Source organism: Pleurodeles waltl, chromosome 9, assembly GCF_031143425.1.
Source record: "Pleurodeles waltl isolate 20211129_DDA chromosome 9, aPleWal1.hap1.20221129, whole genome shotgun sequence".
Classification (NCBI taxonomy): Eukaryota; Metazoa; Chordata; class Amphibia; order Caudata; family Salamandridae; genus Pleurodeles; species Pleurodeles waltl.
In genome coordinates this window covers 58,399,233-58,425,368 of record NC_090448.1, presented here as the reverse complement: position 1 = coordinate 58,425,368, position 26,136 = coordinate 58,399,233, and the positions used below count along the sequence as shown (strand labels likewise).

The 26,136-nt window shown below is 42.5% G+C and overlaps 1 protein-coding gene across 4 annotated transcripts in view; it reads left to right on the top strand.

Annotated features, from left to right (window-relative positions):
• The window catches only part of SLC41A3 (solute carrier family 41 member 3), a 283,615-nt gene that overhangs the window by 118,651 nt on the left and 138,828 nt on the right, over positions 1-26,136 (top strand). For all 4 annotated transcript variants that reach the window (XM_069206274.1, XM_069206276.1, XM_069206275.1 and 1 more), the window contains one exon: positions 13,375-13,482. In XM_069206274.1, coding sequence (XP_069062375.1) covers positions 13,375-13,482 — 108 coding nt within the window. The remainder of the gene's footprint in view (positions 1-13,374; positions 13,483-26,136) is intronic.

Sequence of the window (26,136 nt, the reverse complement as noted above, 5' to 3'; positions counted from 1 at the left end):
ACAGTAGCACTTTAAAGAGGTCTCATGCCTGCCACCGCAGAGCCTGTGTGTGCAGTTTGAACCTACCCTTTAAACCTGGCAAGTGCAACTACTTGCAAGGCCTAGACATTCCTTTTTATCACATGTAATTCGCCCCTAAGGTAGGCCCTAGTTAGCCCCAAAGGCAGGGTGCAGTGTATTTAAAAAGTTGGACATGTACTTTTAAGTTTAACATGTCCAGTTAGTGAAAAACTGATAAATTCGTTTTTCACTATTGCAAAGCCTGTCTCTCCTATAGGATAACATTGGGATTACCTTAAAACATCTTATAAGTGTAACTCCCAGTCGGGAAAATATAGAAATGTGGATTTAGGTGTCTCTGGACTCACAATTTAAAATCACAACTTATGGTGAAGTTAGGTTTGAAATTGTAAGTCTAAAAATGCCAGTTTTAGAAAGCTGGCATTTTCTTACTTTAACCATTCTCTGCCTCTTCCTGCCTCTGAATACCCGTCTGGGTTGGGCTACAGCTGGGCTCTGTGCATTCCCTCTAGACAGCCACACACAATGGGCGATTAGGTGTGACCTTAATGGGCCGTAATGGACCATTAACTGACTTGATAGGGGCGGAGCTTAGCTCTGCCTCTCACCTGAATAGACTTGCCCTGTCCACCCACAATAGGGCTTAATGATCCTGTGTTGTCACTCTAGCCAGCTTGGAGCCAGGACAGGGGAATCAGGGCATCTGTACATTTCAAAGGCCTACCTCTGGAAGCTTTTCCCACCTTGCACAGCCAGGGTACCAAAGTATAAATACTGGACCCCACACCCCACCAAATCAAATCTCTACTGGAACCAAGGACTCTCTGCCAGGAAGAAGGACTACTGTACTGCCAGGAAGGACTGCCACTGTGCAACTTGATGTGCTGTGTTGGCCTGCTGCTTGCTGCTTCTTGCCTGCAGTGAGAAGGACTGGGCCTGTCCTCTACATCCTTGAACCCACGATTCTTCAAGGGCTTGTTGGCTTGCCCCCTGTTGTTCTGCAGTCTCAGGAACATCAAAGACTGCTCCCAACTCACCTGCTACTGTACCAGGACTCTGCCATCTGTGAGTCTACCCTGCCAAGTGGTGCCACCCCAGTCCTGGACGCTTGTAAGCGGGCCTAAGGTGCTCTGCCTTCTGTGGTTTTCATTGGAACTGTCACAAAGCAACGCAACAACACGCAGACCGCACACCAGGATTTAACCCCTTCGCTGCCAGGCCTTTTCCCCCTCAGGTGCCAGGCCTGTTTTTTGGCTATTTGGGGCAGTTCGCGCCTAGGCCCTCATAATTGTTTGTCCACCTAAGCTACCCGCGGCAAATTTGCGTCCAATTTTTCCAATATCCTAGGGATTCTAGAGGTACCCAGAGTTTGTGGGTTCCCCTGAAGGTGACCCAGAAATTAGCCAAAATACAGTGAAAAGTTTCGTTTTTTAACCCCTTCGCCGCCAGGCCTTTTCCCCCTCAGGTGCCAGGCCTTTTTTTGGCTATTTAGGGCAGTTCACGCTTAGGCCCTCATAACCTTTTGTCCACATAAGCTACCCACACCAAATTTGCGTCCTTTTTTTTCCAACATCCTAGGGATTCTAAAGGTACCCAGAGTTTGTGGGTTCCCCCGAAGGAGATCAAGAAATTAGCCAAAATACAGCGAAAATGTTGTTTTTAAAAAAAAAAAAGGGAAAAAAGGGCAGCAGAAGAAGGTTTGTGTTTTTTTCCCTGAAAATGGCATCAACAAAGGGTTTGCGTTGCTAAAATCACCATCTTCCCAGCTTTCAGGAACAGGTAGGCTTGAATCAGAAAACCCAATTTTTCAACACAATTTTGTCATTTACTGGGACATACCCCATTTTTATGATTTTTTGTGCTTTCAGCCTCCTTCCAGTTAGTGACAGAAATGGGTGTGAAACCAATGCTGGATCTGGGAAAGCTAAACATTTCTGAAAAGTAGACAAAATTCTGAATTCAGCAAGGGGTAATTTGTGTAGATCCTACAAGGGTTCCCTACAGAAAATAACAGCTGAAATGAAAAAATATTGAAATTGAGGTGAAAAACACAGACATTTTTCTCCACGTTTTACTCTGTAACTTTTTCCTGCGATGTTAGATTTTTTAAAGCAATATACCGTTACGTCTGCTGGACTCTTCTGGTTGCGGCGATACATAGGGCTTGTAGGTTCATCAAGAACCCTAGGTACCCAGAGCCAATAAATGAGCTGCACCTTGCAACAGGTTTTAATTTTATACCGGGTAGACAGCAATTTATTTGCTGAAATATAAAGAGTGAAAAATAGCTATCAAGAAAACCTTTGTATTTTTCAAAATGTGCACAAGAGACGGTGTTGAGAAGCAGTGGTTATTTGCACATCTCTCAATTCTGGAGTGCCCATACTAGCATGTGAATTAAAGGCCATTTCTCTAGATGTCTTTTTTACACACTGTCTTACATTTGGAAGGAAAAAATGTAGAGAAAGACAAGGGGCAATAACACTTGTTCCCCCAAGTCTGCCGCTAAAAATGGTACCTCACTTGCATAGGTAGGTCTAATGTTCGCGACAGGTAATGTAACATGGACACCTCACATTTTTACATTGAAATCTGACGTGTTTTTTGCAAAGTGCCTAGCTGTAGATTTTGGCCTCTAGCTCAGCCGGCACCTAGGGAAACCTACCAAAACTACTCAGTTTTGAAAACCAGACACCTAGGGGAATCCAAGATGGGGTGACTTGTGGGGCTCTCACCAGGTTCTGTTACCCAGAATCCTTTGCAAACCTAAAAATTTGGCAAACAAAACACCATTTCCTCTCATTTTGGTGGCAGAAAGTTCTGGAATCTGAGACGAGCCACAAATTTCCTTCCACCCAGCGTTCCCCCAAGTTTCCCTATAAAAATGGTACCTAACTTGTATGGGTAGGCTTAGTGCCCTCGACAGGAAATGCCCAAAACACAACGTGGACACATCACATTTTCCCAAAGAAAACAGAGCTGTTTTTTGCAAAGTGCCTAGCTGTGGGTTTTGACCTCTAGCTCAGCCGGCACCTATGGAAACCTAACAAACCTACTAATTTTTTTAAACTAGACACCTAGGGGAATCCAAGATGGGATGACTTGTGGGGCTCTCACCAGGTTCTGTTACCCAGAACCCTTTGCAAACCTCAAAATTTGTCAAACAAAAAAAAAAAAATTTCCTCTCATTTCGGTGGCAGACACCTGCGTTTTTGGTCCTGGGCTCAGCGCCATCTAGGGAAACCTACCAAACCCAGACATTTCTGAAAACTAGACACCCGCGGGAGTCCAGGGAGGTGTGACCTGCGTCGCTCCCCCAATGTTTTCTTACCCAGAATCTTCAGCAAACCCCAAATTTAACTTAAAAAATCACATTTTTCCCACATTTCTGTGTGGGATCACTGCACCGGGACAAATTTCCTGCCACGCAACGTTCCCCTCAGTCTCCCGGTAAAGATGATACCTCATTTGTGTAGGTGGGCCGAGTGCCTGTCTCAGGGAAGAGCCAAAAACATGTTGAAATTGAGGGGGCACCAAAGCAGGTCCAAAAGGGCATTTTTGAAAAAAAAAAATTAGGCTGACAAGTGCAGCAGAATTTTTATCAGTATAGATGAGACAATAACGTGTGGTAGGAATTTTGTGGATTCCTGCAGATTCCGGAAGGTTCCATCACAAAAATGTGGGGAAAATGTGTGATTCCCAGCAAAGTTGGAGGTTTGCAGGGCATTGTGGGTAAGAAAATGGTGCGGGGTGCATGTGAAGCACACCACCCTGGAATCAACCAGATGTTTAGTTTTCAGATGTGTCTAGGTCTTGTGGATTTTTCTACATGGCAGCGTCCCAAAGTAAAAAAACTGCAGTCCTCACCATTCCAAGTGGGGCGATTTTGAGAGTTACCAAGTTCTCATGGCCGAGACGGAAAACCAAAACCCAAAATAACAAATGTCCTCTTGCTTGCCGTGGGATAAGATGTTTTAGTGTGTGGGGGAGAGCTGAAAGACTGTTATCCCCGTCAGTTCGGGTGGGGTCATAATCAGGCCCATACTGGTTGGTAGCCACCTCCCCACTATTATTTTTATTTTTATACCCTGGCATCAAGTAGACTTTCTGCCCCCTCCCGGGGTGTGGTCGAGGGTAATTGCCCAATCTGCCCACTGGTGGGAAGAACAACTTTGGCCTCATTTATTTTGGGTGGGGGTATGGTCATACCCCTACCCTTTTATTTTGAAAAAAAAAATTCCCTGGTCTCTGGTGGGCTTTTTGCCCCCCCTCGGGAGCAGATGAGCCTTCCACAAATAGGCCGATCTGCCCCCAAGGGGGGCAGTTATGGCCAATAGTAATGTGCCCCCATGGGGAGCGACCCTTGCGCAAGGGGCTGCCCCCCCAACAAAACACACACCGACACACACACCAATCCCTGGTGTCTAGTGGTTTCTGTCCCCCTTGGGGGCAGATTGGCCTGACAAAAATAGGCCGATATGCCCCAAGGGCGGGGGGGGGGCAGAAATGGCTTAAATACAATTTGCCCCCTAGGGGAGCGACCCTTGCCCGAGGGGTCGCTCCCCATACATAAAAACATAAAGTAAATAAAAATGTGTATATATCCCTGGTGTCTAGAGGTTTCTGCCCCCCTGGGGGCAGATCAGTCTAATTATATTAGGCCGATCTGCCCCCAGGGGGGCAGAAATGGCCTAAAAATAATTTGGCCCCCCAGGGAGCGACCTTTGCCTAAGGGATCGCTCCCCACATATAAAAAAATAAAATAAACAAAAAACGAATTATCCCTGCTGTCTATGGGGTTTCTGCCCCTGGAGGGTCGGGGGGCAGAAATGCCCTAAAACTATTTGCCCCCCCTGGGGAGCGGCCCTTGCCCAAGGGGCTGCTCCCCTTATGCGTCAGTATAAAAAAAAAAAAACTTCCCTGGTGTCTAAATCACCTAAAAATAATTTGGGCCCCGGGGAGCGACCCTTGCCTAAGGGGTCGCTCCCCACATATAAAAAATAATAATAATAATCCCTGGTGTCTAGGGGTTTTCTGCCCCCCTGGGGGCAGATCGCCTAATAGGGGAGGCAGAAATGGCTTTAAAATAATTTGGCCCCCTGGGGAGAGGCCCTTGCCCAAGGGGCCGCTCCCCTTATTGAAACATACACACACAAAAAAAATCCCTGGTGTCTAGTGGGCATTTCTGCTGCCCGATCACATTGCGATCGGGCAGCATAAATGCTTTAAGAGACATGAAAGGAAAGGAAAGGAAAGGTCTTTCCTTTTCTTTCATGTCTCTCCCTCCCCACCTCCCCGTCGGAAGAGAAATGCTTTTGCATTGCTCTTCCGGGATCCGAGGTGACCTCTGATGAGTAACATCTGTTTCTAACACCTCAAATGTGTGATAAAAAGTTTGATACCGTCCAAAGTGTAAATCCTTTTGAAGCAGATTAGATGAGCTTTAAGCATAGCAAAATCTTATATAAATTTATATAACCTGAAAAACCCAATACTTTAAGGAGTTATTCACATACATATGATTCACTTTGCTGTTTGATCAAAATTTTTGAAGTCCAGGTGCACAATAAGCAGAGATTGATATATTGTCCAGAGAATTATATGGCAGAAGTGTGACATTTGCAGTTCTTGAATTGCAGATAGATTTGTATCTCCCATCTCTTGAAGTTTTCTTGAACATGCACCAGACTTTCTTTTTTACAAGGATGTTACCAAGTTGAGCAAATGAGCAAAAAGTTATAGATTTAAGATATCAGATATTGTTCATTAAGTGCTTGAAAACTGGAGGGTTGCAGAGAATCTTGGTAATGAAAAAGCTTAATGTCTATAATTGTTCTGCTTGCTGTCTTTGACTTCTTTCCCACTCGTATGTACAAGATGTATGCATCTCATAAATCCTATTTGCTTGCACTGTTTGATCTAGCAAGACATATGTGGCATCTGTTTTTTATCACATTGCTAAGACATATGTAGTTATTGCAAGAATGAGACAATGAAAATATTTTTATATCCAGGATAAGGACAGATAGAGATTACGGTTCCTCTGGTAACAGTCAGAAGATATTACTAGAGGCAGATGGGTGCAAGCTGGATGCTACTAAATTAGTGATGCAGCAGAAGCCATGCCTCTTAAGCCTGACATCTCTTCGATATGTCACTCATGTTTCTTTTGTTTCACATAATGGAGGCGATTTTTGTTAATACATAAGGGGGTGTCATACTTGTTTCCCTTTGTTGACAAATTAAGGAGTTTGTTGCCAAAAAAAAAACCTCCTTCTCAAGAAACGTAGGGCACCATGGCCTAATTTGGATCTTTCCAACAGTCAGTCCTTTCATAATGTAAAATATTATTCCTTAACTGATACGAGGCCTTTTGACAACAGTTACAGAGCTCACTTGCATAGTGCTATCTATAGAGGCACCAGACGTCAAGTACCTGAGGTTTGTAGTTGAAGGTTTTTTTTTAATCTTCTCATGTTTTAGCTCCTTTATACAATTGAGACTGCAAGCTTTTACTAATTGTCTAACTTTAATAATAGTACTTTTACCAAGGGGCACATTAGTTAGTTTTACCCGTATCCAGTGCTTTAAATGGGCCGGTACTGTCCGGTACTGAGTACCGGCACTTTTTTATTTTGAGAGGGAGAGTACCGGCACATTTCAAGTAAAACGTAATACTTTTAATAGGAGAGTACCGGCACTTCTCAGGAACAAGCAGGTACTCTATCACAGAGTACCGGCACTTTAATTTTTCCATTTCAAGCACTGCCCGTATCTAAACCATTTTAGAGGATTGTGTATAGAAGTGTGACTTCAAGAAATGCTTAGGAAGTCCATCATATTCTTCTTCTTTTCTTAGTTTCATAGGGCCAGATGTAGCAAAGGTTTTTACCCATTCTGTGTCTATGGGAAAAAGTGTTCGTACATATGGCCCATAGTATCCATAAGTACGTCCATTCCATTCTTTTCTCAGTACATGCAACGTTTAAGAGTCTTAGGGCCAGATGTAGCAAAGGGTTTGCGCCTCGCAAACGGCGAAAATCGACGTTTGCGAGGCGCAAAAGCCTCTTTGCTATTCAGAAATGCATATTGCGAGTCGGGACCGACTCGCAATATGCATTTCAGAATCGCAAATAGGAAGGGGTGTTCCCTTCCTATTTGCGATTCGGAGTGGAATGCAATTCCATTTGCGACCGCATATGCGGTCGCAAATGGAGTCGCAGTTACCATCCACTTGAAGTGGATGGTAACCCACTCTCAAATTGGAAGGGGTCCCCATGGGACCCCTTCCACTTTGTGAATGGACCCACAAATATTTTTTCAGGGCAGGGAGTGGTCCAAGGGACCACTCCCTGCCCTGAAAAAATACCGAAACTAAAGGTTTCGTTTTTTTTTTAAGTGCAGCTCGTTTTCCTTTAAGGAAAACGGGCTACACTTAAAAAAAAAAAAACTGCTTTATTTAAAGCAGTCACGAACATGGAGGTCTGCTGACGACAGCAGGCCTCCATGTTTGCGAGTGCCTAGACTCGCTATGGGGCCGCAATTAGCGACCCACCTCATGAATATTAATGAGGTGGGTCATTGCGACCCCATAGCGAGTCGCAGTCGGTGTCTGAAACACCGTACTGCATACCAATTTGCGAGTTGCAAATTGCGAGTCGCAGGGACTCGCAATTTGCTAGTCGCAAATTGGCGTTTTGCTACATCTGGCCCTTAATCACAATTAATGTGTAATTCAGCAAAATGATTGCCAAATGTTATTTTATTCTAAAATGAGAATGTTCAAGATTCTTCTCAAAATATATCCTTCGGAAGCTCTTCCCAATACCTTTATTGGGTCTACACTGCAAAAGGTTCTCGATGATCAGTGAATTGAGCACTTGGAGAATGGGAAGCTCAGGTTATGGTGTTACTTCTGTAGTCACTATCCCTAGAGATGTGAGATCCATAGAAACTGCTAGAGGAAACACCTTCAAGAAAGCAAATTGCTTGTGCAAAGCCAGTGAACATGCCAAACACTGAGGCTTCTCGTTAATTGTTTAAACTAAATGCAGCAAGTTTATTTATTTATTCTTTGACCTATTAGCCCCAACAAGACAATCCTTGTTCAGACTTGCTGAACTGCAACACTACTCTACATCATCAAGCCGGGTCTGAACCCATGTAGAGCAGTCTGGCTCTTGTAGACAAACACCATAAAAGAAGTGGGAGCAAAATATTTAGATGCTGAAAGTTTTGTCTAAATTAACAACATCCATAGATAGTCTGCAGGAAAAGAAAATGCAAATTCCAACAATATGCACCCTGCATAAAAAAGGGTAATGGGCTCTAGCAAATAGATGTTCTGTTTCATCAATCTATAAGCAAAGTGAGTCTGAGGATGAGACATTCATTTATTGAAATATCCCTCATTTTTTCTTCAGGACTGCCAATAAAAGCCTGCGGTCCCGAAGAGGAAAAAATAAAAATGGCTTCAAACCTTGGCAGAAAACTCCTCAGGTGTCAGTATAATTTTGTTTTGTTTTACAAAAACAATATCTCGCTTGTAGAGTCTGTTTTTGTAAAACAAAAAAGCTTGCTGAGTGGCTTTGAACGCCTTTAGGGGACCTGCCATAGTCGGAACTCCTCTGAAGGGATAGAGATATTGGCCAGGTAGGCGTAGTTGTCTAAATAGGGTGAGAGTTTGTCCACCTGGCCAAATGAGGACATTACTTCTGCTACCATGGCAAAAAGAGTAACTTAGTGCCTAGGATCTTTTTTCAGTTCCCCGCTAGGTTCATTGTATCTTTATTTTTGGAGTTTCACCTCAACAAGAGAGACTATTCAAAATGATGTCCTTGAACTATCCTAGGTTCTCTTCTTATAAGTCACACTTCATTGTTTCTCTTCTGCCCTAAATACCCTCTACCTCTCCCTGTAAACCCTGAGCCACACTGTATACACCCTTAGCCATTCACTTGCTTACTGTGAAAACTTCATTCAGCATCTTCAACCCTAAACAAATGTTGCATCCTCCCCAACCTCACCGCACTATGCACCCCTCAAAAAACTCGCTCAGTTATGCAGTTATAACTCTCTCAGTCCGAGTGCAGCAGGAGGATGAGTGGGGGGGTTGGAACAAAGGCAGTGATGTGGGAAAGAGAGTAGGGGGTTAAAAAGCGGAGGGGGGAAAAGAGAGTAAGAGATTTGTAAAAAAAAAAAAAACAGGAGTAAGGTGGGAAGAGAAGTAAGGGGTTTGAAAAAATGGAGTAAAGTGGGATTGGAAGTGAGGGGTTTGAATAAGGAGTGAAGTGGGGTTAAGGGGGTTCGTAAAAAATGAGAGTTAAAGCAGGCGTGGGAGTAAGAGATTTGGAAAAAAATGGAGAAAAATCAGGTTCGTGTAAAAAGGGAGTAACTTGGGAGGTTTAAGGGTGTTTTTTAATGAGTAAAGTAAAAAAAGGTGAGTTATGGGTTTGTAGACCAAACTGAGGTAAAGTGGGAAGCATGGTACCTAAGGGGACATGAAAGGCAGGGATGAGGATCTTGATGAAAACAAAAAATGGGGACCATTCAACTCCTCCCCTCCCGCAGGCTTGTTTAGTCATGAAATAAATTCGTCAGAACCATTTTTTCATGCTAGATTTTCATCAAAATCATACACACCTCTGTCTTGGATAGAGGCGAGCCCCTAATGAAAGAGGAGGGCGAGGGAGCGTACTAGAGGGAGGACAAATGAGTCTGCCTTGAGTTGTGTATGGAGGTGACAAGAAGCGGTATGTTCAGCATTGCTGCTACCTTCGAGTGCCTGTAAGTGACTGGGGTTCCATATTTATTGACAGTGGTGTCTTCCTGCCCATAGACATTATCAAGGAAACACTAAAATGTCTGGTAAGAAGTAAACATCCATGAATGGCCGGCCCGAGCCCGTACCTGCAGAATTTTCGAATGTGATCATCTTTCATAATTGTGAAATGATTTGGGCCTCCAGGGCTACCTACAAAGGCACAGAAGGGAGCTAAGACTATGCTTAAGAACGTGGGGCTCCGTAATTATGGACAGATAGAGAAAGTTGTGACAACATTTTAACCCTGAAATGAAATGTAATTAAAATTTGGAGTTGGGGTACCACATACAATTATCTATACAGCGCATGACAACAATCCCATGTTCAAAATTAGTGCAGAAGTAGTATATATTATCCCTTTGTAAAGGAAATAAATCTACAGCAAGAATGGTGTCCTATTGTTTCCTTTACCTTTAGCAGCTATATCTGCGGCCATTTTTCGGTAATTACATGACCTTATTCTATGGCCGAATGAGGTAGAGATCAGGCATGACTTTAAAGAAAGGGTATTGCGTTGTTCCATATTTATAGTTAGGTCTTGAAGCGGTCGCAAATCAACTCGCAGTTACCATCCACTTGAAGTGGATGGTAACTCATTCGCAAACGGGGACCCCTTCCCCTTTGTGAATGCTCACAAAAATATTTTTTCAGAGCAGGCAGTGGTCCTACGGACCACTGCCTACTCTGAAAAAAACGAAACAAAAGGTTTCGGTATTTTTTTCTAAGTGCAGCTCGTTTTCCTTTAAGGAAAACGGGCTGCAGATAGAAAAAAAACTGCTTTATTTAAAAGCAGTCACGGACATGGTGGTCTGCTGGCTCTCAAAGCTTCTAGCTCTAAAGACATTTTTGACGTTGAAAGGGACACTGTCACTCGGAACATAATTTACCTACCACTTGGGTTGAGCAAAGAGATGAAGTACGTCTACCTTGACATAATTTCAGTTACTAATGCAAGGTGGCATGGACCATTTCGAGGTCTAAAACTACAACAATTATAGGGGCATCTATCTGTGAAGGGGCGTAATTTAGGGCCATGCAGATTCTACAGTGAAAGGGGGAGGGAGGCACCAAACCTCCAAGGGGGGCAGTTTAGCTCAAGGCCAATGAATATCTGTGAGATACTGGACACTCAGGAGCCCCTAATCATATTAGCAGGGGGCCATCTTTGTGAGTTACGCCACTGCTTTTGTGTATGTGTGTATGTAACAATGTTTTTGTACTCCGAACCTAACCAAAAGACATTGGAGCACTGTACAGGGTCGAAGACAAGCAAAACGCCATCCAGTGGTAGAGAGGTACCTGGGCTGTGGATGGTTTGTGCTTGTGATGCAGTGTTCTTTAAAGAAGTGAGTTCAACTCCTTCCTGAATTGGAGCAGTGTTGGGGAGTGTCTGGTGGATACAGGGATGTTCTTCCAAAACCTGGCTGCATAGATGCAAATCCTTGTTTTTTTCTTTTTTACACTTCTTACTCTGAACCACCATAGACGGAGAGGTTTGCAAGAATGTATGTGGTGTGATGGTGATGATGGCTTTGTAAATTTACGTGCTTTTTCACACCCACTTCACAAACTTACTCCAGATTATGTTTTTGGCGTGAAGTGTAGGTGCAGGTCTTTGGTATGAAAGGTACTTGGGAAAGTATATCAGTGCCCGCAAAGTCCGTGTCTTTCCCATCAGATGACCTATATTCCGACCCCAGCCATGAAGTGCAACTCTAGAAAATAGTTACCTAGGTCCTGAAACTATGGATCAGTATTTGCAATTCATAGTACTTCATGTGCATCTGAATGGAGCTTAGCTGTGTAAAAGTTGTAGTATGCTTTCAGCTTCTGTTGTCTGTGTCTGTTCCGGAAGTTTCTGAGCTGTGAAAGCTTAAACATTTTCTGTAACCTGTTTGGGCTACTGATTAATCAGGTGTTGCTCAATCAAACGTCTTGTAGTTCGTTTTGCTTTGAATTAGACAATTCAGTACTTAAATCCCCGTGTCCACACTTTTTACTACCTTTTTCCCTACCTCTTGGCAGAGAAGGCACTAATATTATGAAGGTAACATTAGTCGGATTAGAAAAGTTCTCTTGAAAATCAAATGGCAGACAGTCACTTAACAATACTGATTCCTGGCCACTGCTTTTATTTATTTCATATGGTGCTTTATTTACTAGTCACTGCAAGCCACCGCAAGATAAAACTTTTTTCTGTCGATCATACTATGAGCTGAATCACCTCTAGTCTCTTGGTTATTTGCCTAAGTGTATGGTTAACAATTTAGGGTACAAACACTCTCTTGTACTGTCTGTTCATGCGTCTAAGGCCTCCCTTGGTGAGGTGGAATGCAGCTGTGCTTGGGCCCTGGCAGGGAATAGGAGGTGGAACTTGTTCTGCTGTTCACCGCAAAGGAAGCACCATGCTCTCTGATCAGTCACTAACGCCCAGGTTCTATTTGCTTTAACTGAGACACGTTCAGTGCATACCCAGAAGCCTATTCAGTCTTTGGTCGGTTATGTATCAAGTGGGCACTAAGACCATGTGGGAGACAGATGTCCTGAGCACTTCCTCATGTGGCCAGTGTAAGTGCAGGAAGGAAAAGTAAAGAAAAGAACACTTCTTGGGCTGGATACACGGACAGGTAGATCCGAAATAGTGGGTGCCAATTGCACACCAATTTTTTGTGTCTTTCCTGTTATTTAGTGATGCTAGCTGTTTACTAATAGGTCACGTCATAAATCATCGGTTCTTAGAGGGTCACAAAACAACTTGCCTCATGAATACTAATGAGACAGGTTGCAATTTGCAACCCAGGTCAGTGACAGCAGATAGAGGCTTGTGGCCTGCAAGAAATAGCAAGCCATTTATGTTTTTTCTTTCCCAAACGGAAATCATTTATTCCCCAAAAGAAGCATTTAACTTGTATCCATTTGAGGGACAGGGACTGCTTTAGAAAAATGTTTCCAGCTTGGGAACACATTTCAGGAAGAATGCAGTGTCCCCTTTACTACTGTCTTCTATCTCGCTGGAACAGATTCGCCTTTGCCAGTCAGATACCACTGCCTTTGAGGTGTTTAGTCCCAGATCAGTGGCTTGCGAACACATTTGTAGTCGCTAAGTATTGCTACATCCATTTGCGATTCCTAAATAGGGAGGTGATGCCTCTTTCACACCATTTCCTATTTGTTATTTGAAATAGGTCTCAAAACGGCTTTTAAAAAAGATTGTTTATGTACACAGCAAAAAGTTTGTGGTCTCAAACAAAACACTTTTGAACATGAGGTCATCTTTAGGACTGCCTAAGGGGAGCATGGTGGGAGACAAACTAGCTTGTAGTAAATGTAAAATTCACAGCTGGGGTATAATAAGTAAGCGTATAGATCAGCTTAGTGTTGTCCAGTGTTTATTTCATTATCTTCTGATATTTTCGAGTTTATATGAATTGTGTAGATTATATTTATATTTGTGTAGATTATATTTATTTAAATTGTATTGTCACTGTTGGCAACAGTTACCAATTCTCTGTCAACTTCTCGTTTTTCAGCACTGGGATGTATTTAAAAAGATCACAGAAGTGTTCATTCTAGTTCCTGCCCTGGTGGGTCTGAAAGGGAACCTCGAAATGACACTGGCATCTAGGCTGTCCACTGCTGTAAGTATTACAAACTCTTAAACCTACTTTCAGTTGTGCTGAATTGATGCTCTTTTTATTGCGAGTGTAATATTGAAGTACTTGCACCTGTTGTGCTGCAGAGAGAAGCGTTGATTATTGTTAATTACAAATCATTTGAATCAAAACATTGTGCAATGTGCTAAATGCCCACAGGGTATTGAGTGGAAGGCAAATAAAATTACAATTTCTAAAAGCAGTCCAGCAACTCTAATTGGGCACAAGTTTATGTAAGGGAACTACCATGTTTCTTACTGCTTCTGGTGTATATTGCTTCAAAACTTCAGAACTTCCACCAAGTGCCTGGAGATGTACACCTGGTTAAATGGAGGGTTTATGGGAGTTGCAGTGTGAGGAGTGGAGCTGCCCACTGAGAACCCTAGGACCCCTCACTAAGTTGTAAAATTGTGGGTTTTCAAAACCAATCCAGTGGTGTTTTCTCCCATCATTGCACACCTAACTTTAGCAGTAGAAACTGACTGAAGTGAATAGTTGAGAGGCAAAGTACCCCCAAAGTCTCCTCCGTGTTGGGAGAACACAAGCAAAGAGAATTCTCTGGTTGTAAAAAATTTCATGTGGAGAAAGAATGGGAAAAAGTGCAATGTCACATTTACACTAGTAACTGGGGATATTGTCTGCAGTGTAGACAATCCTGCTAAGTTTCATTAGAGGCAGGAGTAAATATCTTAGAAATTAGGGCATACAGTTTGGAATCTGGGGACTCTCATAAAATTTGCAAATCAATGTAGCTCCAAGGTTTAAGCATACGATGCAAAGATGTACTCACACTTTTGAGAATCGGGTCCTGATTGAGGCTACAGTGTCTATGAGTCTTTTAAGCGTCTGGGCCGTTAAAAAACTTTTGACGAATTAATTTTAAAGTCCAAGCTGGAATCTTCATGTTTATGATATTTTCCGCATTGTCATCTTTTTTACTTAAAATCATATGGTGTCATAGACTATGAGGTCTTTGCCAATATGAATATCCTTCGATGCCATGCTGTAGATGCTTTCTTACAATTTGCCTTTGCTGATTGACACCATGCCACCATTTTACTTTTTTTTATTTTTATCATTGTCACTATACAGATGGGGAATGGCAGGGTTCCACCAAAAAGAAAGGGTACCAAACAGTTTGTTGGGGGAAGATGCAGCAACAAGGAAAAGATACTCAGAACCTGTTAATGAATTTGTGAGAGGAGGGCTCCCAACTCTTTCCTGCAAAGAAAGTGAAAGAAATATTTTACTTCATATTCATTCATAGCACATACGGATGCACGAGAGAAACCCCCTTTGGTGATGGCTGATCACTCAAGATTTCAGAGGCTGGGGGCATTTATTATAATCCCTGTCTGTAGCAAAATCTTGTACAGTGGTGTTCCTGCCAGTTAGAGTCATGTCTCCAGACTTAGGGCCTGATTATGAGTCTGGATGTTCATGGACCACCAGACTCATGGTGGCGGTCGGACCGCCGCTGTAGTGGCGGTCTGCCTGCCATAATATGACCATGGCAGAGACGCCACGGTCGAAACGCCGCCACCGCCAGGCTGCCTCCATCAGGCAGCCTGGCGGTCTCGGTGCTTCAAATCTGACAGGGCAGCGTTGCAAGCAGCGCTGCCCTGTCGATTATGAGTTCCATTCCACCAGCCTTTTCTGGCGGTTTACACTGCCAGGGAAAGGCTGGCGGAATGGGTGACTCGGTGGCCCCCTGGGGGCCCCTGAACTGCCCATGCACTTGGCATGGGCAGTGCAGGGGCCACCATGCATAGCCCCATCGTGCTGGCAGTGAAATGCGCGATGGGAGCTGCTGCACCCACCGCACCGCCACATTGGCACTGGTTCCATTAGGAGCCGGCGTCAATGTAAAGGCCCCGTTTCCCGCTGGCCTGGTGGGTGGAAACGCTGATTTCGCTTGCTGGCCCAGTGGGAAAATCATAATATGGCCAGCGGGGGCTTCACCGCACTGGCGATAAAGTGGCGGTGAAGTGGGGGCAATGAGTTTGTAATGACCACCTCAGTCATTCGTTAGTTGCTCCACCAAATAATGCTCAGTTGTATGACTGGAATTCCTGTTGTATCAAATGCCCAACCCTGGTAAGGCCTTGTGGTTGGGCATCTTGGCTTTGGATTCAAGGGGGATTTAGCCATATCACTACGAAGCTGGATCTGACCTCAAGGAAATCTCTTTTCTCAAAGGCAGTGCAACTTCTACTATGGTTTTGAGAGCACACCTTTAATATACCTGTTTCAGAAAATTACAATGTCACAGACAAATCTCTCAAAGGGCAACAGGGCCAATGTACATATCTAAATGTCAATAATAAAAAAAAGATATTTGCTCCTGCAAAAGTATCAATATATGTTGAGTAAACCACTGTCACTTCTAGGATTACTAGGAATTCTGATTATCCTGTACAAATGTAGACTGATGCCTCACTAGTACTTCTCGCTTGAAACGCTGAGAATCAGATCCTAAATTGCTTCATCAGTCATCCAGTTTAAGTAGCTTTATGCCGTGGCTAGTAAACCATTTCTTGTTAACCAACTACCTGTGTTTAACATGACATTTGTATTTATAGAAAAGAGATATTATCACTTAAAAATGATAATACCACGTCGTACATAGGGACCTTTACACAATTGTCCCAGCAAAAATATGATGCTAATTCCACAGTGATAAAGTAGAAACATGTGTGGACACACTGTTTCTGCGTGTTTTCCCCTGTTTATTGCCTAATCTGCTGTAATTTTGTGATTATTAACGGCTGTAATGCTGTTACCATAATCATATTATTTCCATGAATGGCTGACATACTCTAAATGAAAACCTGACTTTTGCACCAAACCCTCGGTCACATCCAATAAATGCACTTACTTAAGCTGTTCACACATTGCAAATGGCCACAAACTATATTTTTAAGCCAAAGACTAATACACAAAATCTATTTACATAGTAATTAAGAAACAGAAAATTAAATGTTTTACTGTTTATGAAAATAATATGCACAGGAAAGATGCTGACTAAAAAAAAGTAAGCCATAAAGTATACACTTATGTGGAAATGCCATGTTCACTTGAAAAAAATGAAACCGTACACTTACCTGGATATGCCGCTGAATGATGATCTTCCTGTGTCTTGTCACGTACCTTTTATTGTGGCATCACAGAATGTTAAAACTGCAGTGCATATGCTCTCCGTTTACCCCTGCCATCTTCTCAGATGCTGGTCACCAGGATGATGTGAAACACACAAGAGGTGATGGGAGGCTGCTTGCAAAAGTCTAACCACTGGCAATACCTCGAGGTAGAACTCCAACCTATTGTTCCTTTGCTCAGGATGCGACCTCAGTTTGGACCCACACATATGCAAATCAGTCTTGACCCTGCTCCTCATGGGAACAGTCCAGCCTGAGCTGCCAAGCCAGGCCCCCCCTGAACCCAAACTCAAGCAAACCAGGACCGATTTTTCCCTAATTATGGGCTCATCAGCCGGATACAGCTTGGTTCCAGTGACACAGTGAGTGTCAAGGCATACCCATGCCAGTTAGGATGGTACATGAAACACACAAAAGGTGATGGGAGGCTGTTGACCAAAAAGTACAACTACTGGAAATATCTTGGGGTAGCACTCCAGCCCATTGTTCTTTTGCTCACCATGCCGCCTCAGTTTGGACCCAGCTATGTGCAAGACTGATTTGCATGTAGCTGGGAACAAACTGAGGTGGCATGGTAAGCAATAAAACGATGGGTTGGAGTGCTACCCAAGCTATTACCAGAGGTCAGATTTACAGGGAGTGCAGAATTATTAGGCAAGTTGTATTTTTGAGGATTAATTTTATTATTGAACAACAACCATGTTCTCAATGAACCCCAAAAACTCATTAATATCAAAGCTGAATATTTTTGGAAGTAGTTTTTAGTTTGTTTTTAGTTTTAGCTATGTTAGGGGGATATCTGTGTGTGCAGGTGACTATTACTGTGCATAATTATTAGGCAACTTAACAAAAAAAATATATATACCCATTTCAATTATTTATTATTACCAGTGAAACCAATATAACATCTCAACATTCACAAATATACATTTCTGACATTCAAAACCAAAACAAAAACAAATCAGTGACCAATATAGCCACCTTTCTTTGCAAGGACACTCAAAAGCCTGCCATCCATGGATTCTGTCAGTGTTTTGATCTGTTCACCATCAACATTGCGTGCAGCAACAACCACAGCCTCCCAGACACTGTTCAGAGAGGTGTACTGTTTTCCCTCCTTGTAAATCTCACATTTGATGATGGACCACAGGTTCTCAATGGGGTTCAGATCAGGTGAACAAGGAGGCCATGTCATTAGATTTCCTTCTTTTATACCCTTTCTTGCCAGCCACGCTGTGGAGTACTTGGACGCGTGTGATGGAGCATTGTCCTGCATGAAAATCATGTTTTTCTTGAAGGATGCAGACTTCTTCCTGTACCACTGCTTGAAGAAGGTGTCTTCCAGGAACTGGCAGTAGGACTGGGAGTTGAGCTTGACTCCATCCTCAACCCGAAAAGGCCCCACAAGCTCATCTTTGATGATACCAGCCCAAACCAGTACTCCACCTCCACCTTGCTGGCGTCTGAGTCGGACTGGAGCTCTCTGCCCTTTACCAATCCAGCCACGGGCCCATCCATCTGGCCCATCAAGACTCACTCTCATTTCATCAGTCCATAAAACCTTAGGAAAATCAGTCTTGAGATATTTATTGGCCCAGTCTTGACGTTTCAGCTTGTGTGTTTTGTTCAGTGGTGGTCGTCTTTCAGCCTTTCTTACCTTGGCCATGTCTCTGAGTATTGCACACCTTGTGCTTTTGGGCACTCCAGTGATGTTGCAGCTCTGAAATATGGCCAAACTGGTGGCAAGTGGCATCGTGGCAGCTGCACGCTTGACTTTTCTCAGTTCATGGGCAGTTATTTTGCGCCTTGGTTTTTCCACACGCTTCTTGCGACCCTGTTGACTATTTTGAATGAAACGCTTGATTGTTTGATTATCACGCTTCAGAAGCTTTGCAATTTTAAGAGTGCTGCATCCCTCTGCAAGATATCTCACTATTTTTGACTTTTCGGAGCCTGTCAAGTCCTTCTTTTGACCCATTTTGCCAAAGGAAAGGAAGTTGCCTAATAATTATGCACACCTGATATAGGGTGTTGATGTCATTAGACCACACCCCTTCTCATTACAGAGATGCACATCACCTAATATGCTTAATTGGTAGTAGGCTTTCGAGCCTATACAGCTTGGAGTAAGACAACATGCATAAAGAGGATGATGTGGTCAAAATACTCATTTGCCTAATAATTCTGCACTCCCTGTAATTCCTTCAGCCTCCCATCAGCTTATGTGTGTTTCATGCACCAGGACGATGTTCAATGGCTGAGATTGGTGCTTCAGGTCACCCCAACACTGGTCTTGGTGATCTCTGTGGCTTTTGTGCATGCATGACCCTCCCAGAATTAGCATTTTAGCCTTACATGGAAGTTTACGTGCTGCTTTTGCATGCCTCTGAACAAGAAGAATGACACTTGAGATATTTTTCAAGACTCAAACAATATGGAATATCACCTCCTTTTCTCCACCACTACCTAAATTGCAGGAGGATCACCCAGGCAGGGTTTCCTTTGACCACCTTATGTTACTGCCTGACTCCCTTCACAGATCCTTGCAGGTAATAAAGCTGGATCTTTATCTGCTCCTCGTAGGTTACAAATATTTCGGAAGTTATGCTTGGCCATATTGTAAATATTTTATTTGCAAATGCAATAAAATCCATGTATATTAATCCAACTGTACTAAGACCACCCTCTTCAGAGGATGTGCCTGGCTTTGGCATCGCTGCGATGTGCAAGTCAAACAAAAGATGCACTGTTCCTGGCCCCAGTCTTATATCGTGTGACAATCCTGACACATAAAGTTCATCCCTTCCACAAAAAAGAACTTGAGAACCTATTTGACAGTTCATGCAGGTAGGGCTCCAGCAAATCAGCAAGAAGTGGTGATAAATGAAAGCCATCAGGAACTAAGTGAGCCATTAGCTTATCTGTGACAAATCTGGTCCCCTGAAGACAGTGTGTAACAGAACAGCGGACTGCCAGAGCCCTGTTTCTGTCTGTTAGCAAAAGCTTGAGTTGAGGCCTGACACTCAGCATTTTGTTGGTGATGATGGACCTACACAACATAACTGAGGGCTATTGTCCGTGACATCAGAAAATAAGTAAAGAATGTATTTTTCTGTTCATTATGTTTTCACTTAGCAGAGTGACTACCTATAGATTGGTTCTTATGAATGACCAGAACCTACGGTCATGAGATGGGCAGAATCATGTTGACTCTCATGTGTTCATTAGTTTGAAGTTGCTCACTCCCCTCTTAGTTTTAATCTGCCTATTGGGGGCATCTAATAATGTTACTTATTAGCCTCTTCACATTCATCCTGCACCCTGCACACCCTACCCATACCTAGTTCTCAAAGGGACCTCGCCATTACAGAAAACACTCTAAGAGCTCCTTTCTTCCTCTTATTGCCCATTGAAGGAAGTCATAGCCCACTCCATAGAACACAGGTTCATGGTGTTGTAGTGAATCCTAGTTTGTTTTAATGGGTTACAGGAGTTAGCTCAGCCTTTGGCTTGCAGACTCGTACCCCCGTCACCTAGTGACTTTTACCCTACTTAGCTTGCTCTGTTTTAGCACTTTTATTTAATTAAATCTTTTAAGTTGGCTGCCTTGTTTTAGTTAAGGCCTATGTTTTAGTTCCCTGTTATCAGTGCCACCGCGCTAAGGTGTCAATATCGAGCGACAAAGATAAACAAACTGTAGGTGTTCACATTAGGTACTTTCCCTCTTCACGCTTTCGAGGGAATTGTTTATATCAATTACCGTCCCAAGCATGTCTTGTTATCTATTGTTTGGGAACAAACTACATCAAGGGTCCAAGTAGATCTGTATAAATATTCCTCAATTAAACAGATAGTCAGAGGGATTCTGACCAGATGCCATCGCTGCTATCGATGCTGCACGTTGCCTTGATGCTGATCCAGTCTTCGTGTCCCTACAGAGTCTGAGCTAGAGACCTTATTCTAAGGTAACAAGGGTTGTGGGCTCTTCTCATTGACTTGGCATTGGCAGATTAGGTTTAACATACCTAGCTCTCTTCTAGGTTAGACGGTAGGCTCCTTATGCTAGGGTATTAGGCCATATTTTCACACTTCATGTCATCTCATGATATTGAAAGATGGTGGGGATCTTTGTATTAATTACTCTTGTCTTTACCATTCTGTTTCTTGCACTGTTCATTATCCTAAACATTGCAGCCCATGCAACTTGTTGCAGATTGCAGTTTTGCTAAATAAAACCTATTTGAAACTTTACTGCAACTTCTTCATTGCCTGTGTTTGGTTGAGACATGTTGTTCATGTGAGAAAGGGTTAATCTCCGTTTAACAACAACACTCCCTGAGATGTCACACTCTTGAGTCCATAGGTAAAGGCTGCCACAAATCACCTCCTACTGTTTGGGTTTTGGTGAGGTACTGCTTGTGAGCTGGAAGGGTTGGGACGACAGTTGCAACTTGTTGTAGAATTGGCATAGTCACCTACAAACATAGGTACTGTCATCCTTAAACCAGCAGTCTTGCCTAGAGCAAGAGTCCAACTACGACAGTGTGAGTAGGAATTGTATGATGACACATGCCACGTGGGAGTGGGTGATGGTCTTCATCCAAAACATAATTTATTGTTGCCAGTTACAGAGACTAACTACTTTTAGAACCAATAATCCACATTGGTTTAATGGACTATGTGCATCTCTTTGTATCTTGCAGCCTTTATGACAACCAGTGCAAACAGCTCTCTTTTCTTAGAGAGATGCAAGGCACTGTAGCTTTCATCTGCTCTGATCTCTGAGAGGTCTGGTAATACCTCTAATTGGTGTGTTGCTTGAGAGCTGCTGGTTCCTGCCAACTGCTAATGATGTTCTCTGTGCTAGGAAATGTAAAAATAAGCGAAAGTAGCAGATTGCAGGTTGTCCCAAACTTAAATCCACTGTAAACTATAACAGTATCCTTAAAGAAGTAGTTTGGGATGCAGAAACGATAGCTTCTCTTCTCCTTTGGTCCACACAGTATTTGGAATAAAACCAGCAACATAGTGCAGGCTAAGTCACAAATTCCAGATTGTTATCACCAAGGCCACATAATGCTACCTTAGCCTTGCTAGGCTGCCAATTATGTAAAGGAGGAAGTGTATTGGGAGTGACCACATTGACATGAAGTCTTCTCCTACCACTCCATAAGAATACTGCACCCCCAAAGACTACAGATGCACAACTGATAAGACACCAATAATAAGGACCCAGAAATCCTGAATGGAATAGAACTAGGCCTTATTTTTGACAGCAATATTAATAAAATAATTTTGAAAAGGATACGAGTTTTAATGCTGATCTCATTCACCTCTGAATTAAAGTTATAAAATGGTTTGTAGTTAGTTTCTTGAGATACAACAAAGGAGCAGGCTGCAGTAGGCCCAGCAGGGTGGTATTCAGATTAGTGTCAACCGGAAGCTAGTAATGGTGTACTCAGTGGATTTCCATAAAATAAGTTACAATGCTCACCCATGATAAGGTGTACTGCCTGTGTCCTCCCTTGACAAACCTAAGGCTGATCCCTTCTACCGATTCTACTTTTGGTTAGGCATTCATGTGCTAAAGGACTGTGCATCTTACCTCAGAAATCTCCACTTTGAATATTATCCTGTGTTGGTCCAACCACAGGTGAATGGCATTAGGCTAGTTCAGCAATAGGCAGCAGAAAATGCAACAATTGCAGCAATTGGTGTTTATGTTGATGGCAAATTGAGTTACCTTTTGGGTGGGTTCAACCAAAGACCCACAACTGCCAGCTTCTTCCCAGTATGCGGCTCCTGTAAACATAATTTCTTAGATCATTGCCTGTCTAAAATGATGTCTTGTGAAGTTTAATGTTGAAGAATATTTGGAACAGTTTCATGTAATCTCAGTAAAAGAAACCAAAGCGTCTTATCTATTGAATATACTCTGTTTGATTCCTTAGCAGCTATGAATCCAGAAGGCTAAGTAACTGGAGACCTACTGATTTAGGTCTCTGCATGGTTGTGCATCAAACATCTCAAAGAGTTTAGTATAGCCAAGTTCCTCCCCATTTTGATTGATGTAAGTGATAGCAATGCTAAGGTGGGTGGGTGCGTTGAAATGACAATATCAAATGTATATCTACCTTCTGGGTAGAGCTACTCAGATAATAGCACTCAGGAAATGCTTGGACAAACTATTGCAGCACCACCCTGTTGCATTCATGCTTATCACTTGTGACTGTAATGCCAAGATGAAAAGTGTCTGGATGTTGAGCTGCAAATATTGCTTCTGATGACGCCTTAGAAATACTAGTGAATGTGTTCTAGTATGAGAGAAGACACACAGTCTTTGTCCGAGTTACTCACACATATTAACCATAGAAAGTTGAATTATCAAACACAGCAGGGTGTCTTCCTTGACTCATTTGTAAAGGGAGGAAGTCACTTCATCTTTAATAAACTGGTGGGCATTGAGCAATCAAATCTCACAAATTATAGTGCTCACTAGGAGTATCTAACAATTTGTTTCCTGTTTTGAGAACTCCTTCTCCAGAATATCACTTTCAACAGAGGATAAACTAGACATTTTTTGAATCCCTGATTTTGGGTGACATGGTGAAGCAAATAACCTTACAGTGAGAAATTATATGCTATGGTTGGAGAAGGTGATCCTAGGTTATGATAACTGCTTCTCCTTCATAAACGATATTATCTTCAGGTTGCCAAACCCAGGGGTCACTCTAATTGAATAGTATGTGTTGGACCCAATTTGTGGATCTCATGCGCACAAGGGCTGCTAGGCCACAGCCATGGGGAGGTGGCTTATAGAAGTTACCCCTGCTTTCCTGGGCCTTACCTACTTTGGCCCTGCAAACCAAGCCCCAGATAAACCCCTCTACTATTTGGCTATTTTTTGTATTTTGTTTCTGTATTAACATTTCATAACAACATACGTACAATGTCATAACGTGATTTTCTCCAGGAATTAGTAGGTACATCAGAAAGGTATCGTATCATGGTCAAAATCATACAAACCATTAACTATCAACAAGGAATACAGTGTGAGACACTTCAGTTTTCTAAAGAACATACTTAAACATTATAGACCAGTGGTTCCCAACCTTTTGACTTCTGTGGACCCCCACTTTATCATTAATCGAACCCAGGGACCCCCACTAAATCATCATTGGAATCTGGGGACCCCCCACTGAGTCATTATTGTAAGCTTGGGACCTAATTTGTAAATTTTTATTAATATTTTTTAATTTTCTTAGCAGTCGCGGACCCCCTGAGAAGGCTTTGCGGACCCCCAAGGGTCCCCGGACCACAGGTTGGGAACCACTGTTATAGACAAAGCATATATTAATTAAACTACCAAGTTTCCAAAACACCTGTATGATCATGATAGAAAGAGGTACAATGACACTGAAACTTCAGGAGTACACAATATCCAAGGGGATGAGGTGAGGTGAGAGAGTATGTAAAAACCATTAATGTTTAGTTTTAGTTTCAATTTTCTATTGATGCACACCTTTTTTCTAGAAAGTTCCCTCATATGTCTTTAAATATTGATAGTAATTTGTTGAGTTTATAAATCAATTTTTCATAAATTGCCATTTCATACATATTTTCTAACCTTGTTTGGAACGTTGGGACGACACATGCTTTCCATTGGTTTAGGAGATCATTTTTAGCCAGGCTTGATATTATTGCCTTCCCTCTGTTCATGTGGGATGGGAGATCATGTAGTTCTGAGAGGTCGAGCAAAAATACGATTCACCCTGTCAACGAAAAAGACATTTGGAGTTTGAAATACCCCCCATATTTTACGGTAGTTTTCCTATATTCTCTGACAATGCTATACAATATATATAATGTCACTATTGTACATCTCCAACAACCCGAGTCTGCCCAGAGTTTGGCCCAGTGTAACTTATGCGTAGATCAATGCTAGCGGTTTAGGATTTAAAAAAAGCTGTACTTCAAACACAACTCTTTAAGACGTTTATTTATAGTAGCCACAATTAATTCCTACCCTCCCTTCTGAAATTGAGGATGCAGTTGTGATTCGTACCATGCACACAAATTGAAAGAGATGTCATGTGAGAAACAGTGATCCATTACTATGCCATATAAAACTGACATTGTCCTTTCATTTTCTTTCCATGTATGTAAATCCTGCACAATATGGGACTTTTCAGGGGCAATAGGGCACCTTCCTAGTTTGGCCCAAAGTACATGAGACAATGGGACATATCCCCACTTCTGCATGTTTGGATTCTGTAGTCTTCAAGGAACTCAGGCAGAGTTTTCATAGATCTGTTTTGAGGCTATTATCAATATACTGTATTGTATGTGGTTTCCAAAGGGACAAATTAATTTCTTCACCTACTATTGTGATTGCCACATTACACCATAGGGGTGCTTTCAAGTGAAGGCATCCTGGGACTCTCAGTAACTTGTTGGTGTTCTATCATGCAAATTAAGATGTGTAAATAATAGGATTAACGAGAAAAGTTAGTTGGGTTTGGCATGTTTAATAAAGGGCAAGAACGTCCCCTGCTGTTAAAATTGTCCATTCAGTACTAATCCAAAGAGTGGTCATCATATAGATGGAATAGGAGAGTTGTTATGTCAACCAGCAACTTTCCACTTGTGTTAAATGAAGACCCTAATTTATCATAGCGACATATAGTTTGGAACTTTTTGATCTAGGTTTGTTGTCCACACAAACAAAGTGGATTATGCGTTTCTCTCTTTCTCTCAAGAGGGCCTTGAGGAGAAAGAGTGTCAGATAACAAAGAGAATTACATTTAGGTATTGCATTTATTTTTTTAATTTGCACTCTACCCCAGAGAAATAGATTCTACGGAAGTCTTGCGTCATTCATTCCATTATCAGGGGGACATTGTTGTGTAGCATTGATGTATGTGAGCCCATAAATATTTCAGTCTGTTGTTAACCACTTAAAGGTGGACTCTCTAGGGAGGTTTTTAATGTCACTGGTGTTAGTGTTAGTTCCTCACACTTAGGCCAGTGAATCTTGTATCCTGACAGTTAGAAATAGGAATCCAGTTGATGCTCCAGTAAGTTCATGGATGGGTTAGATAGATACAAGAGGATATCATCAGCATAGTATAATGCATTAAGTTCCCCCATGGTTGTCGCCGGATTGGAGCGACAGGTGTCACCTGCGGTGGGTCAGACTCCGTCTCCCACACCGCGGGCGATTCTGCCGCTCAAGATCCAGTAGTCTCATTAGAATAATGAGAGCCTACACGACAATCTCTTTTACAGAGGTTTCATGCTTCATCCTGTCAGATTGTGTTTTTTGTCAGCGTGGGTACATGACAACCCCTTGAAAAGGTCCATCTCCTCAGTGGTCCCTCGCCATATGTCAGGAGTGTTTAGGTTTTCAAAAATGTGTTCATTATGTTAGGTGTGTTAAGAGGTCCCCTCTAGCAATTCTAAGGGCTAGTATTTGTCTGGT